The sequence below is a fragment of the Hemibagrus wyckioides genome, linkage group LG20 (genome assembly GCF_019097595.1).
Source record: "Hemibagrus wyckioides isolate EC202008001 linkage group LG20, SWU_Hwy_1.0, whole genome shotgun sequence".
Lineage (NCBI taxonomy): Eukaryota > Metazoa > Chordata > Actinopteri > Siluriformes > Bagridae > Hemibagrus > Hemibagrus wyckioides.
Genome location: NC_080729.1, coordinates 8,310,826 through 8,325,521, shown reverse-complemented (window position 1 = coordinate 8,325,521; position 14,696 = coordinate 8,310,826). Strand labels below are relative to the sequence as shown.

The window sequence follows — 14,696 nt, the reverse complement described above, 5'->3', positions numbered from 1 at the left end:
CCTAAAAGAACTGATTTTGTTGTAAGAGAGTTTGCTTTTTAATGTTATTGCAAAATCACAGCAAAACCTTTGAATCTAAATCCATATCTTATTATTTGTGTGTTTTCCCACCGTACTTTTGAACAGGTTATGCAACACAGGGAACTTATGCAACTGCGGGAACCATTAGATCATGCACAGTTGATTTGATCCAGGTGGGGGCTTGAATAAGTCTGATGAATAATTCTGAAAGTGACTTTTTTCCCTTTTTTTTGGAAGTTGTGCAACAGGATAGACAGGGAAATAAAGCAATCAGATAAAATCAGTGCAAAAGACTTCCAGGTTGTGAGACTTCACATGACTGGGAATTTGAACAGTTTCAGATAATTTATGCAGATTTTCTCCCATTGCTTAAGCACAGATTGTTCAGCTAAGCTCTGCTGTTAATTTATCACAAGAAGCACAGTGAGCTCAAACCCCCAGGGCTACCAGAGAAGTGTGAGCCAACTCAAATAAATACATTTCATTTAATGGGATAAAAACAAGGTACTTTTATTATAGATTTAAGTAAAGGCTGGACACTTCCCTGATACACAGACAATATGATTCAAGGATACTGCTGTCACTTTCACCCCTGTGAAAAGACCCTGAGCTCATCTCTTATACTTTAACTGCTCGTAAATGACATTTAATCAGAGAGTAGAGCATATTTGTGGTCAGTGAAGTTCCGCAAATTCAGACTCCGTGAGTCACTTCTCTAAACCAAAATTTTTAATTTTGCTCTCGGCTCTTTAACAACTGAAGAACGGTTGTGAATAGTAGCTGTGTACTGCGATTCATGGGGTTATATATACTGAGAATCATGAAGAGGGGAAATACTGTACAGAATCCTGACCAATTATAGATGGACTCGAATAGGCTGATGATGGTTCTAGTGTAGAACATTCTAAACATTATTCCATAATAATAATAATTACATTACATTATTAAAAAGAAAATGTTTTATCTAACAAAATATGTTTTCACTTTCTAGATCCTGTTATTAATATTTCTGTCTGTATGAGAAATACACTGTAATTCATTAATATTATTAATTACTCCTCCTCCACCACCACCTCCACCTCCTGTTACTACTACTCCCAATCCTTGTCCTCCTCCTCCCCTTCCTACACCTCCCACTGCTACATCTGATTCTCCTACTACTCCTATGTCTACTACTCAACCTAGCACTATTATGCCTCCTCCTTCTCCTACTACTACTCCTAATACTTCTCTTCCTCCTCCTCCTAATTCTCCACCTTGCACCACCTCTTGCACTTACCTCCTTGTCTTCTTTCACTAATTCTTTAATTCCTAACTCCAACACCTCCTCCTCTTCCGCCTCCTCCTACCCTTTCTCCTCCTTCTTATTTGCACCATCGAAAGCGCCAACAACGGGCACCTGAGCATCAGAACTGGACCACGGAGCAATAGAAGAAGGTGGCCTGGTCTGATGAATCATGTTTTCTTTTACATCACGTGGATGGGTGGGTGCGTGTGTGGGAAGACTACGGGAAGAAGGCAAGCCGGCAGAGGAGGCAGTGTCATGCTTCGGGCAATGTTCTGCTGGGAAACCTTGGGTCCTGTCATCCATGTGGATGTTACTTTGACATGTACCACCTACCTAAGCTATATATATATATATACACTATATTGCCAAAAGTATTCGCTCACCCATCCAAATAATCAGAATCAGGTGTTCCAATCACTTCCATGGCCACAGGTGTATAAAATCAAGCACCTAGGCATGCAGACTGTTTTTACAAACATTTGTGAAAGAATGGGTCGCTCTCAGGAGCTCAGTGAATTCCAGCGTGGAACTGTGATAGGATGCCACCTGTGCAACAAATCCAGTCGTGAAATTTCCTCGCTCCTAAATATTCCACAGTCAACTGTCAGCTGTATTATAAGAACGTGGAAGTGTTTGGGAACGACAGCAACTCAGCCACGAAGTGGTAGGCCACGTAAACTGACGGAGCGGGGTCAGTGGATGCTGAGGCGCATAGTGCGAAGAGGTCGCCAACTTTCTGCAGAGTCAATCGCTACAGACCTCCAAACTTCATGTGGCCTTCAGATTAGCTCAAGAACAGTGCGCAGAGAGCTTCATGGAATGGGTTTCCATGTCCGAGCAGCTGCATCCAAGCCATACATCACCAAGTGCAATGCAAAGCGTCGGATGCAGTGGTGTAAAGCACGCCGCCACTGGACTCTAGAGCAGTGGAGACGCGTTCTCTGGAGTGACGAATCGCGCTTCTCCATCTGGCAATCTGATGGACGAGTCTGGGTTTGGCGGTTGCCAGGAGAACGGTACTTGTCTGACTGCATTGTGCCAAGTGTAAAGTTTGGTGGAGGGGGGATTATGGTGTGGGGTTGTTTTTCAGGAGCTGGGCTTGGCCCCTTAGTTCCAGTGAAAGGAACTCTGAATGCTTCAGCATACCAAGACATTTTGGACAATTCCATGCTCCCAACTTTGTTGGAACAGTTTGGAACTGACCCCTTCCTCTTCCAACATGACTGTGCACCAGTGCACAAAGCAAGGTCCATAAAGACATGGATGACAGAGTCTGGTGTGGAGGAACTTGACTGGCCTGCACAGAGTCCTGACCTCAACCCGATAGAACACCTTTGGGATGAATTAGAGCGGAGACTGAGAGCCAGGCCTTCTCGTCCAACATCAGTGTGTGACCTCACAAATGCGCTTCTGGAAGAATGGTCAAAAATTCCCATAAACACACTCCTAAACCTTGTGGACAGCCTTCCCAGAAGAGTTGAAGCTGTTATAGCTACAAAGGGTGGACCGAAGTCATATTGAACCCTATGGATTAGGAATGGGATGTCACTTAAGTTCATATGCGAGTCAAGGCAGGTGAGCGAATACTTTTGGCAATATAGTGTATATATATATATATATATATATATATATATATATATATATATATATATATATATATATATATATATAAAATAACATTTAAATTTTATATATTATTCATATTTAATAATAATAATAATAATAATAATAATAATAATAATAATTATTATTATTATTATTATTTGAAATAATAAGGAATAGTGTTTCAATGTAATTTAAAATGTACAGAATTTATGAAGATTATTGCTAACAGCTGCTGTATCTTTCCCACCACTGGTTCCTGCTGGCACTTCTTTTATCAGTGTCATATAGTGTATAAAGCATGACCTCATCTGTAAAATGCATAGCCATGCAGAGACCTTTGAAGTGTGCAGAAAAATATCACCAAAACATCAAAACAACCAAGTAACTTGTCAGCAGAGAAAAGTGGAAAGTTTTGGACTTGCCAAGTCAATCTCCCAGTGCTTATTCAATGAAAAATGCAGTGGACTAGCTGAAAAACAGACGAGAAAGGAACTGAAAACAAGCGTGGCAAGCATTTTGTAGTGAAGGGTCACCGGAGTCATTTTAACTGCACAGGACATCAACGATTAAAAGTGCTCAGGGAAGCTAAATTAACCTTTGAAAATAGTTATTTCAAATATTTGACCACTTGTGGACACGTTGTTATACATGTAGGAATTTCCCGTCACTACTGGCCTGTTTCTGGTTTGAAAAGCCAAACAAGCTGGACAGCAGTGACTAAACTGGATAAGACGAAAGAGGTTACTTATTAAATTGAACTCTCATCTCTCTGATGATTTACTCCTGAAATGGCAGCTAGGTGAGGGATAATACGTGATGTGGTATGCTGTTATAGGAAAATAATCAATAGCCAGTTAGTGGCATGAAGGGCAGTTACTGTACATCCTTTATTCCCCTAATAACACAGCAGTATGTCAATGATTTACAACTGTAGTCTTTTGTATTTATTTTATGACACGTCACGCTTTTTATCCATTTATAGTTGCCTTGTTAGATGACCATGAATGAATTGCGCAGCACCACACAAGCTGCAAACTTGCTGAATGTGTTGTTTCGGTTTGGCTTCCAACACATGAAAGCACAAATCCTCAGAATAGTTGGTCAGGTCCTAGGGGATCCCTGTCCTGATGCAAAATGTACAGTTGGGGGTATTCTAGCTAAGTAGTAAATTCTTACTACAAGTTTTCAATGAAAAACGGCTCATAACTATTTGTAGACACCTTTTTTTTTTTTTTGCCAGTCTATGTGAGAAATGTTGTGTAACTATAACCGAATGTGTCACTGTTGTGTGCTGTTTATTAATATCAATCGCCTAAGCCATCTTTATTTTCTTTTTCTTTTCTGTAATCTGCCAAGAAAATGAAAAGAATTTTTGACACCTCGTCATTTATTTCTTTTGACTATGACACTAGTCGTGTGTGTGTGTATGTGTGTGTGTGTGTGTGTGTGGGTGGGGAAAATAGTAATCAATATCTACATGACTTAAAAAGCCAGCTTTAATCAAGTAAAAAGAGTGAGTCACTTTCACTCAGAATTGTTGAGGGAAAAAATATAATAATTCCCATTTCAGCTCATTTTACCTCTGAGCATATTCCCAGGGAGGGATTTTTATCTTTGTACACTTGCCTTGAATATACATTTTTTTGGTATGATGTTATCTGTCTACACTGCTGTGTTGTCTAAGCAGATCACCGAATGACTGCGGCGGCTTCACTCCTGAAAAAATAGGATAAGAATAAGAATAGTTATTGTGAATAATACACAATATTACATACACATGTTTGTAGTCATACAGACATTCGGGATTAGCTTAGCATTTGCTCTGATTCTTGTAGAACACTTTATAGTAGCAACAGCACAACAGAAAAGTTCTGGATCTGGATGAACACAAGCATTTGACTGTATGTGAGACAAAACATGAGACATCGAAATATCCTCAACCTCAAGAAATTCGGACAGTTCGCCAAAGACATCGAGGCCACAGTATACGAAACAAAGTTTTTATTTTTTTTATTTTACATATTTGTACATAAACATTTCTTCCCTCAAATAAAGAATCTGAATACAGTAGGATGAAAATGATATTAACACACTTATTTAAAATGACTTGTGTCAGAGGATCAACATTCACAAAATGTTGAATACCGATCAGTGTGAACATATTACCAAAAGCTACGACTCGACTACAAGGCAGGCATGTTTCCTTTTAGACGTTTAGCACCTTCAAATCAAAAGTTTCAGTTCCAAACTACCATTTGTGCAGAATAAAACAGGCCAAAAATACTGTCCAACTTAAAATTGTCAGCAGTTAATGTTTGTTCTCTTTATACAGTGAGGTCTTTTTTTTTTTTAATTTTATTTTATTTTTTTTTAGCTTTTTAAGTCTGACTTTCTACTCATTTTCTTTACTTCTATATCTTTTTTACCTTTATACGTTTTTTTATTTTTTATTTTTTGGTAATTTGACAGATATAATTGGCTGGCAAATGTAAAAAGTTAAAATTAAGGACTATTAAGAAGCAAGGCCAATCACTGCACAGAAAGCCAGGAACAGTATCTGAGACACACTTGGAGTTTTTCTGCGGTCAGGAAGTGCTCCGTCATTTGTATTTGTACATCCACAGAAGCAAAAGAAAAGTGGCTCTTCTCTTTTTCAAAGCCATGATGGTGGAAGGTTTTGGGTAATGATAGCAGGGCTTATTTGGAAAGCGTCTTCTCAGCCATGTGCTTTTGCTGGCTTTCAGCATGCCTGTAGAGACACACACACACACACATCAATACATAACTTTTCCTCTGGATTAGCTTGTAGGAATGCTCCTAATGTACCACTTTATTAGGTACACCCCGACACCTGCACATTTCTACAGTCATCCACTTATGCAGCATCAGTGCACTGCATAAAATCATGCAAATACATATCCAGAGCTTCAGTTAATATTCATATCACACATCAGAATGGGAATAAATGTGATGCAGACTCTTGGTTATTGTAGAAGCTGCTTATATCTTGGAAACATTTCTCTAGCATTTACATAGAACGGTGTAGGAAAAATAAACCTCAGGATGCGCAGGCAGAAATCCCTTGTTTGTGGAGATTTCAGACTGGTTATTTGAGTTACTGAGGCTGTGCTGCCATCTTAAACACTTTTTACAACTGTGGTGAGCAGAAAAGCTTCTTCAGCAAACGGCGTTTCATTGCTTAACTGCTTAGGAAGCAAAGTTTCCTTTTAATGCTTAATGATAGAGGTTCTGCTGAAGGCGATTCAGTTTTGTTTCATAGTTATGCTTCGCATGATCACTTTTGACCCTGAGAGAATAACACTCTTCTTTGACTGTTCTTTAAACATTCTGTTATACAAGCCATGTCATCAGTTCCCTAATCAGACCAGAGAAGGTAAAATAAAAGATAAATGTTATAACTGAAAGCAGCCAAAGCACCAGGATGAATGCTTAAAGCCTCACCTAGTCAGGTCTTCAATGTCCACTAGCATAGCGTCCTGCTCCATGTGAAGCTCATCTCTAATCAGCAGCAGCTGCACAAGCTCCTCATTCAGACCTGCTCCACGACACAACACAAACACAGGCACAGTGTTAACAAAATAACACAACATACACCTGCCAGGCATGACATTATGACCAAATGCCTAATATTGTGTTGGTCCCCCTTTTCCTGCCAGAACAGCCCTGACCCATCATGCACTGTGTATTCTGACACCTTTCTATCAGAACCATCATTAACTTCTTCAGCAATCTGATCAACAGTAGCTCGTCTGTTGGATCGGATCACACGGGCCAGCCTTCGCTCCCCACTTGCAATGAGCCTTGGCTACCCATGACCCTGTCACCGGTTCACTACTGTTCCTTCCTTGGACCACTTTTGATAGACACTGACCACTGCAGACCAGGAACACCCCACAAGAGCTGCAGTTTTGGAGATGCTCTGATCCAGTCATCTAGCCATCACAATTTGGTCCTTCGCCAAACTCACTCAAATCCTTACACTTGCCCATTTTTTCCTGCTTCTAACACATCAACTTTGAGGAGAAAATGTTCACTTGCTGCCTAATATATCCCACCCACTAACAGGTGCCATGATGAGGAGATAATCAGTGTTATTCACTTCACCTGTCGGTGGTCATAATGTTATGCCTGACCGGTATACAACCTAACATACAATGCTGAAATGAACACAAAGCGTCTTTTAAAAATAAATAGCATTTATTTTTATTTGATCTCATTGCATTTTATTCTTTGTGCCATTTATTCTAAGACTTTTTTTTTTTACTGCAGTCGACCTTAACATATATATATATATATATATATATATATATATATATATATATATATATATATATATATATATATATATATATGGGCCACCCTTATACATATATATAAATCCCACTTTGAAGCCCAAAGCACTTTATATACATTTTCTCTATACAATAGAAAGCTTCTCTTTATACGTCTAAACCTGACCTCTAATACCATTCATATTACTACAATCAATAGAGCAATTAAAAACTAATATTTATTTGATACTAAAATGAGTAACACTTGTCTTAGTAAAGCCTTATTTCAATGTAACTGCACAAACAAAAGTGAAAGGTAACGTGAGTGTACATGTAGACGTATTTTCAAACTGCATCAAGCAACAAGGAAATTCCAAAACCATTAGGGAACCCCTCCCCACCCACACACCCACCCACACTCATATGATGCTGGAGGAGCACAGTGAGTAAACTGCACTCTAGAATCCTGTGGTCCAGGGCAACTACATTTACTCACCTACAAATATTATATTATTAAGTATTTATTTATTGCATTCAACAGAATCACCGACCTCTTATGGGAGCCATTAAACTGTATGTGTGTAAAAATTTCCCAGTTTCTAGGTATTTTCTCGAAAGTGACTGTAACATCACTTTGAATGCATACTTTCAGTAACACTGGACACAAAAATCCCTCTATACTTTCTCTTGAGTGCAAATGTAGGTGTGTAGGAGGTGATCAATGTGACCCTGATACTCGTGACAACATGCATGATTGAGTTGTAATTAATTTGCCATGCAAGACTGAAACGCTCCTAATATCTAACTGACTAGCAGCATGTACACCAGCTCTGGTTTATCTTGTACTTGCACTGGTTATCTTGTGCATTCTACTTGCGGCATTAGTCTGGCAGTGTCTGCTTCTTTAACAGCTCCGCTAAGACTGTATCCTGTAACGTTCATTTATGATAAATGAATAGCAGTTAAAGCAAAAGTGGTGGACCGGTCAAGTTTTAAAGGGATTTAAGTTTCCTTTTCCAAACCGGTTTAAAAAATTTCCACAGGATTGTACTGGTGAAAATGAAATTTTTTTTATTTCCAAAATTGGTTTTACTTCCACAAATATTCACGGTCTGTTTGAAGAAAAAAAAAAAAAATGTACACTTACTCTCAATCTGTGAGTGAAGGTCATTGACGATGACCTGTAGCTGACCCAAGGTCATGTCTCGCAGATCTGTGGGCTTTAGGCTTCTCTTCATCAGGCACTCACTGATGTGGGGCATGTGGGGAAGCTACACACACACAAACACACACACACACATGAATAAATAAATAAATAAATAAAAATCAGTAAAACTGTTATATTGCATGCCTGTATACTGCAGGTTTATATAGTAGAGTGCAATGGAGTACATATAGACTTCTACTGATGTCTATTGTGTAAGACACTGCACAAATAAATGTGCAAGTCCTGCTCCCATGCTTTTAACGGGAAGTATTTTATTTCACAATATCCATTTAGGTCTCTGTGTGTGTGTGTGTGTGTGTGTATGTGTGTGTGTGTGTATGTACTGTAACACATGAACACGAGTAAGGAATCTTAGCTCTTGTGTAAGCATGCAGTGCTGTTAATGAAACAGCAGTAAGTCAGTACTATGTGAGACTGGAGTAATGGTCTAAACCACCATCCATCACTCCTCCCACAAAGCATAATTGATTCTCGGATATTTCACGTTTGCAAATCAGCAACGGTTAGTAGACGAATGTTTCAGCTATGCAAAGAGACAAAGTGAGGTTAGGAGTACAGTCTCTCCCCTGTCAATCACTAGCCAGTTGTATTGTATGTGGAAGAGGGCAGACCGTGCTTCTCTTCTCGAGTGGGATACGCTATACCCTGTGGTGTAGCATGAGCAGCAGCTGCTGTGTAAAAATAGTATGCTTTCACCCTGCTTGGTTCATGGTTGAGAATAATAATGTTTTCCTTGAAAAAGCAGCTTAATGCTTTCTGGTGCTTGAAAATCCACAGCTTGACTCGACTGAGCGGTGTATCTTCGCTTTCACTTTCATGAAGATTAAGCAGATAAGTTTGCCTTTTAGACTGTAAAAAAAAAAATTGATAAATAAATATAAACGACAGCGAATACAGCACATCCTAAACAGTAATTCTGCACCAGTTTAGTAAGAAGAGCTAGGAAGAAAAGTAAGAACATGACGCAGGGAAAAATTAACCAAGAATGTCATGGTGACAGATTTTTAAAGAAAGGAATGATTGTCATAGATGATTAATTGTGAACCCAGGTAATGATTAGTAGTAATCACCTCATTAGTCAATTTCCCTTAATATTGAATGTGACAAACAGCAGTATCATAGTGAGGCATAACCATCGGAAACTAGCTTGTGTGGTTTCCCATGAGGAGTCTGTTCTAAGGTAGCATGGCATGACAGCAATGGTCACTGGGACCAGTGGAGTTTTGCATTTGAAACTTTATTCATCTGACCTTTACTGAGTCATAATTAACGCTACCATGACTTACTAGCAGAGAACATCGTATACGTGAGGTGTCACTAGGATGTGATGTAAGAGTTATATTCATGCTGTTACAGAAATCTACCTTGTTTTTCCCCCAAACACAGTAAGCATCAAGTTGTAGGAGTTTCTATCTATCTATCTATCTATCTATCTATCTATCTATCTATCTATCTATCTATCTATCTATCTATCTATCTATCTAACTGTGATATATTTGCTGATTTTTCTGTGTTAACACATGTAGCAATATCGTAAACGACAAATTATGATTAATAGCAAACAGAGAAAGCTAAAGCAATCATGATGCATGATGCAGCATTTCACACTTATTTGTGTAATTGAAACTGAATTGGAATTCTGTCACGCATTGTAATTGAGGTATAACTTGGGACAAACCCATGCCTCTTTCATGATGCACATACTATACCATGGTGGCGATGTCCTAAATTTACATTGTAGTGAAGCAGGAGCTTTTGGGAAAGTTTCTAAACCAATCAGTTTTGTTTCAACTAAACTGTTGCTGTTGGTAAACATGCTATAAATTACTGACCTCATTAGCTTCCTGAGCTATGAATGTGTGATATAAAGGAGTTCCTCACAGTGACAGGTGAAAAAAAAGTGCTACTAAACTGCTTCCTGTCTTAGTTTCAGGCTTCCTCACCATACGCCATCTCTGTCATCTCTCTCTCTCCCTGTCAGGTTTAGGAGTGCAGTGCCAGCAAGTGGTTAGTCATATTGCATGCTGGGATTTCTCACGCTGCAGCAGGATACAGAATTCCCCCCTCCATTTACCAAACACTCTTTCTTTCTCGTTTTCCTCCCACACTACTGTGAACATTTACCCAGCTTCCTCTCTGTCTCTCTTTCTATTTCTATGTTGTTATTATATAGCTCCATCTCTCTATCCCTCCATTTTTCGTATCTGATTCCACTGTATAAAAAAAAGAGGCAGTTTTAGAATATGCCTGTGTGTGTGTGTGAGGAAGTGATCATGACAAGCGCTATTTCTGGTTTCTCTGGTTGTTTTGTTTCGACAGCAGCAAAACCGACAGCAACTGCTTTCTGATTCATGGTGACGTGATGTGATGTGCTGGCTGTTTGTGTTTGGACAGAAGGACATTTGAGTGGGACGGTGATCTGACGGAAATGATGAAAATGAAAATGAAAAGCGGGAGAGTATCTGCTAGTGGGGAGACAAGTCAAGCTATGTGACTTGAACATGGAATTTCCTCCTTAATGGTAAACCATACTGATACCACCAGGGCAGAAGTGTTTAACTCACTAGGAGAAAAGGTTTATCTTACCAACTAGTTAATAAAGCGCAGTCATTTTTCCAGTATTGGACACTGTGATTTGCAGAATTTCTTTTTTCATTCGTATTTAAATAACACGAAAAGGTATAGAAGATGACCAGTGTCTGTACACATTAAACACGAAAATGATTTGAGTCAATGTCACACTCCCTCCGTCTCATCCCTCCTCAAAATGTGAAGCAGATTTTGTGTTATTGTTGTCTGTACAGAAAATAACTGAGATAAATATAGCACTCCTCCAGTTCCTCATTTACCTTTTACTGAATTATTTAAAGTTCTCTGGAAATGAGCTGTGCATGTTGGATAAAAAAAAATAGTTGAGGCAAAGGAGCACTAAAGAAAAGGCCCATCTTCATCATCATCATCATCATCATCATCATCATCAACAAAAACAAAAGTGCTTAAATATTTCACTGAGCTTTTCAGTTTGGTTCATGAAGATAGGACAAAAATTTGCTTAATGTTGTGGAGTAGAAAGCAATATGTTTATAAGTGATATTTCTGTTTTTTTTGTTTTGTCATTTAAAATCTGATTTTTCCACACAATTACATCATACACCTCATTCTTGGCTAGCGGTTCAGTTCTCTCCCCCCCTCAGCACTACCTTTCTCCAATTTAGTTTCACCAGAAACTCCCAGAGGTGTTCATTTAAACTCTCTAGGTATTTGAGTGTCCAGCACTTTATAAATAACACTGATCTTTCACTGAGCTGACACAGAGGAAGCGATACAGCTGAAACGGACAGAAAGCAGAACTGTACGGTCCTGATAAGATGAGATCAACAAGCTTCAGGTCTTTTCCCTCAAATCACCAGTTTGATCTGTGCTGTGGGTTTGGAGGTGAAGGGACATGTCGAGCTGATATGTACACAGCAAAAGACATGAAAGTGAAAGACAGACCAGGCAGAAACTGGGACTTGATGATATGACACATGGGAAAGAGGAAGAATTTGAACTCTCTAACCAAAGCAGGGAAATTAAACCTGTTTGGATCTGTTATTTCACATATGATGTAATGATTCATGGAAACACACACATACAGGCTTCTAATACATACAGTCTGGTCCCCAGGGCCAAAATGGCCTCTAAGATGCTCTAAAATGGACTCTCTGGAAGACAGAAAATACCTGATGCTCTAAGATGGGCTTTATGGGGGAAAGCTATACCTGACACTGTTTACTCTTCTGTCCTTGTTCCTACTTGGGGCCCCTGTATGCATAACCACTGACCGCACCTTTACAGCCACCTCTCACCGTCTCACAAACTAGACTAGCAGTCTGTGATGTCAATGTCAGTGAAATATACTTTTCTTTAAATACTTTACTACGTTGACAAACATACGTCACAACATAAACCGCCAAGGAAAGCTACAACTGTGGCTTTTAATTCTCAACCTGTCAACAATCAGGGCTTTGACCCAAGTTTAAGGATTGCCATTTTTTGTAAATTTGCAGAAATAGTGAAAAATGGGTTAAGGAAGGAATGAAACCCTTAAAGGAGTGCTGCTATTAGTAAATAGTGAACAACAGGGTGGTGAGCGATAAAGCCCTGACTGGAAACGAACTGCTGATTTTGATTACTATCTGATATCTGCATGTGATTTCTTTCTCTTATACCACAGCAATCATTAACACTGAAAATATATAATAACTAGCACATTAATATAAACCTGTCATTTGCCTTGTAGTTGGAACTGCTCTCAGAGCGGCTGTTATATAGAAAATATTTATGACCAGATCAGATTCGAGAACCCCAAAAAAAAAAAATTTTTAGACACACTCACCAGATCTGCCACTGGTGATTTCTTGCGGTTCTGTTTCTCCACTTCCACCTGCATCTTGGCCATGGGTTTGGCCATTGCCAGTGCCAGTTTAGCCTCAGCCTGCAGTTTCTTCTGTCTGCTTAGGAAGTCCATGTCCTCCAGAGACTCGGAGTCCTCTTCTGTGGTGTCCCTGTCTGAGTACGATGAACTTTGTTTGCTCTACAGGTAGACGTGGGAACATAAGGAAGAAGAGACGGAGATGTAACGAATGACTGGATGGTTGATAGGTAGGTGCTAATTATAAACGGACAGCCAGAAGACACAGTGAAGAATGAGCGTTTTATATATATATATATATATATATATATATATATATATATATATATATATATATATATATATATATATATTGAACTTGAGATTTGGTGCATGGCTACAAGCTGCTTTTCCAAAATGTACAAATCTCAATCAATCTCTGTATACAATGAACTTCTCTTAATCAATATTCAATGCATTTGAGGCAAACAGACAAAACAGGAATACAGTTACTGCTGTTGGGTCATCCTCATGTCTCTGGTCCAGGTCTTAGTGCCTGTTTGCAGTTATTTTATTCGTCTTGTAATATGTTCGGCTCTTCATGAGACTTTAACTGCTTGCACCTGTAGTCGAATCCAATTGCTGTACTGTTTTATAAAATTTACACCATGGCTACCACCTGAACATTCCTGATTTTTCAAGTAATACGATTAAACAAGTATATATTCTCGATGTGTTCCCTCTGTATTGCATATGCACACTTTCAAGACGGTGCCCTTGGTCGTGACACTAGAAGCCGAAACAAGCTCGCCTGATTCACAAGTGCTTTCGCATGGGGACATGCCGCATGACACGTTTCTGTAAAATTATTTATGCGATCTGGAATATGAGGATCCTCTGAAGCCCATCTGAGGGACAGATGAAAGGAGACAGGAAACGTGAAGAGACAGATGGCCCTGAACACAATTTTTCTCTCTCTTTCTGCTCTCTCATTCTAATAAACCAGCCAATTAGCTTGTGGTTCAGAAATCTCATTTGCTTTGCCTGGAGAGCTCAAGTATTCTAAAAATGGCCAAGATATGTGATCTTTCATAGCAAATCATATTTTAGTATTCTATGTGTGTGTATGTGTGGAGGGGGGGCTGGTGGCTTGTGTTAGCTGTACATTTATTCTTCATGATGTGTCATGCGACATCACAGTTAAGGTGCTAGATGAATCATATCTATAATCATCTATCTATCTATCTATCTATCTATCTATCTATCTATCTATCTATCTATCTATCTATCTATCTATCTATCTATCTACACGTGATAACCTTAAAGCAAAAATCAAATCTACACAAATCAAATCTATCCATCCATATGATCATTATATGCGCTCTGACTCCAGAAGGTTTGTTATTATAAGATTGTACACATGTAAAATCCCTTTACCCTCCATCAACACGGGGAAAACCAAAACACTTTTAGCACAAAAAGTCATGGTACTTGCATTAGTCAGATACAGGACATAGACAATACACAAACAGTCCAAAAAGCGCCATTAAGAACGACAGCGCCATTAAAAATAATTCTTGGACTGTCGGATATTTGTTAGGGTGAGAACATGAAAGTCGAGCTGAGAAATATGACCAAAAATATCATATCACTATTCTTGAAAACATTTCTACGACACATGATATTTAGCGATTGTCATGATGTACAGATTTGCTCACAAACTGGCAAAAAATTAAATAGTGCTGTATTTTACAACAAAAAATAGTACTATTTAATATTAATTAAAAACAATATCTATGTGTTTTTTATGTAAAATGAATGAAATTTTAACAAAATACAATTTCTTAAAATATATTTAACCCTGACCGA

General features: G+C 38.7%; 1 protein-coding gene across 7 annotated transcripts in view; it reads right to left on the bottom strand.

Annotated features, from left to right (window-relative positions):
* Positions 1-4,900: 4,900 nt before the first annotated feature.
* The window catches only part of schip1 (schwannomin interacting protein 1), a 270,203-nt gene continuing 260,407 nt past the window's right edge, over positions 4,901-14,696 (bottom strand). For all 7 annotated transcript variants that reach the window (XM_058418425.1, XM_058418426.1, XM_058418427.1 and 4 more), the window contains 4 exons: positions 12,813-13,010; positions 8,354-8,477; positions 6,377-6,470; positions 4,901-5,663 (listed from right to left, as the gene is read on the bottom strand). In XM_058418425.1, coding sequence (XP_058274408.1) covers positions 5,612-5,663; positions 6,377-6,470; positions 8,354-8,477; positions 12,813-13,010 — 468 coding nt within the window. In that variant the 3' untranslated portion in view covers positions 4,901-5,611. The remainder of the gene's footprint in view (positions 5,664-6,376; positions 6,471-8,353; positions 8,478-12,812; positions 13,011-14,696) is intronic.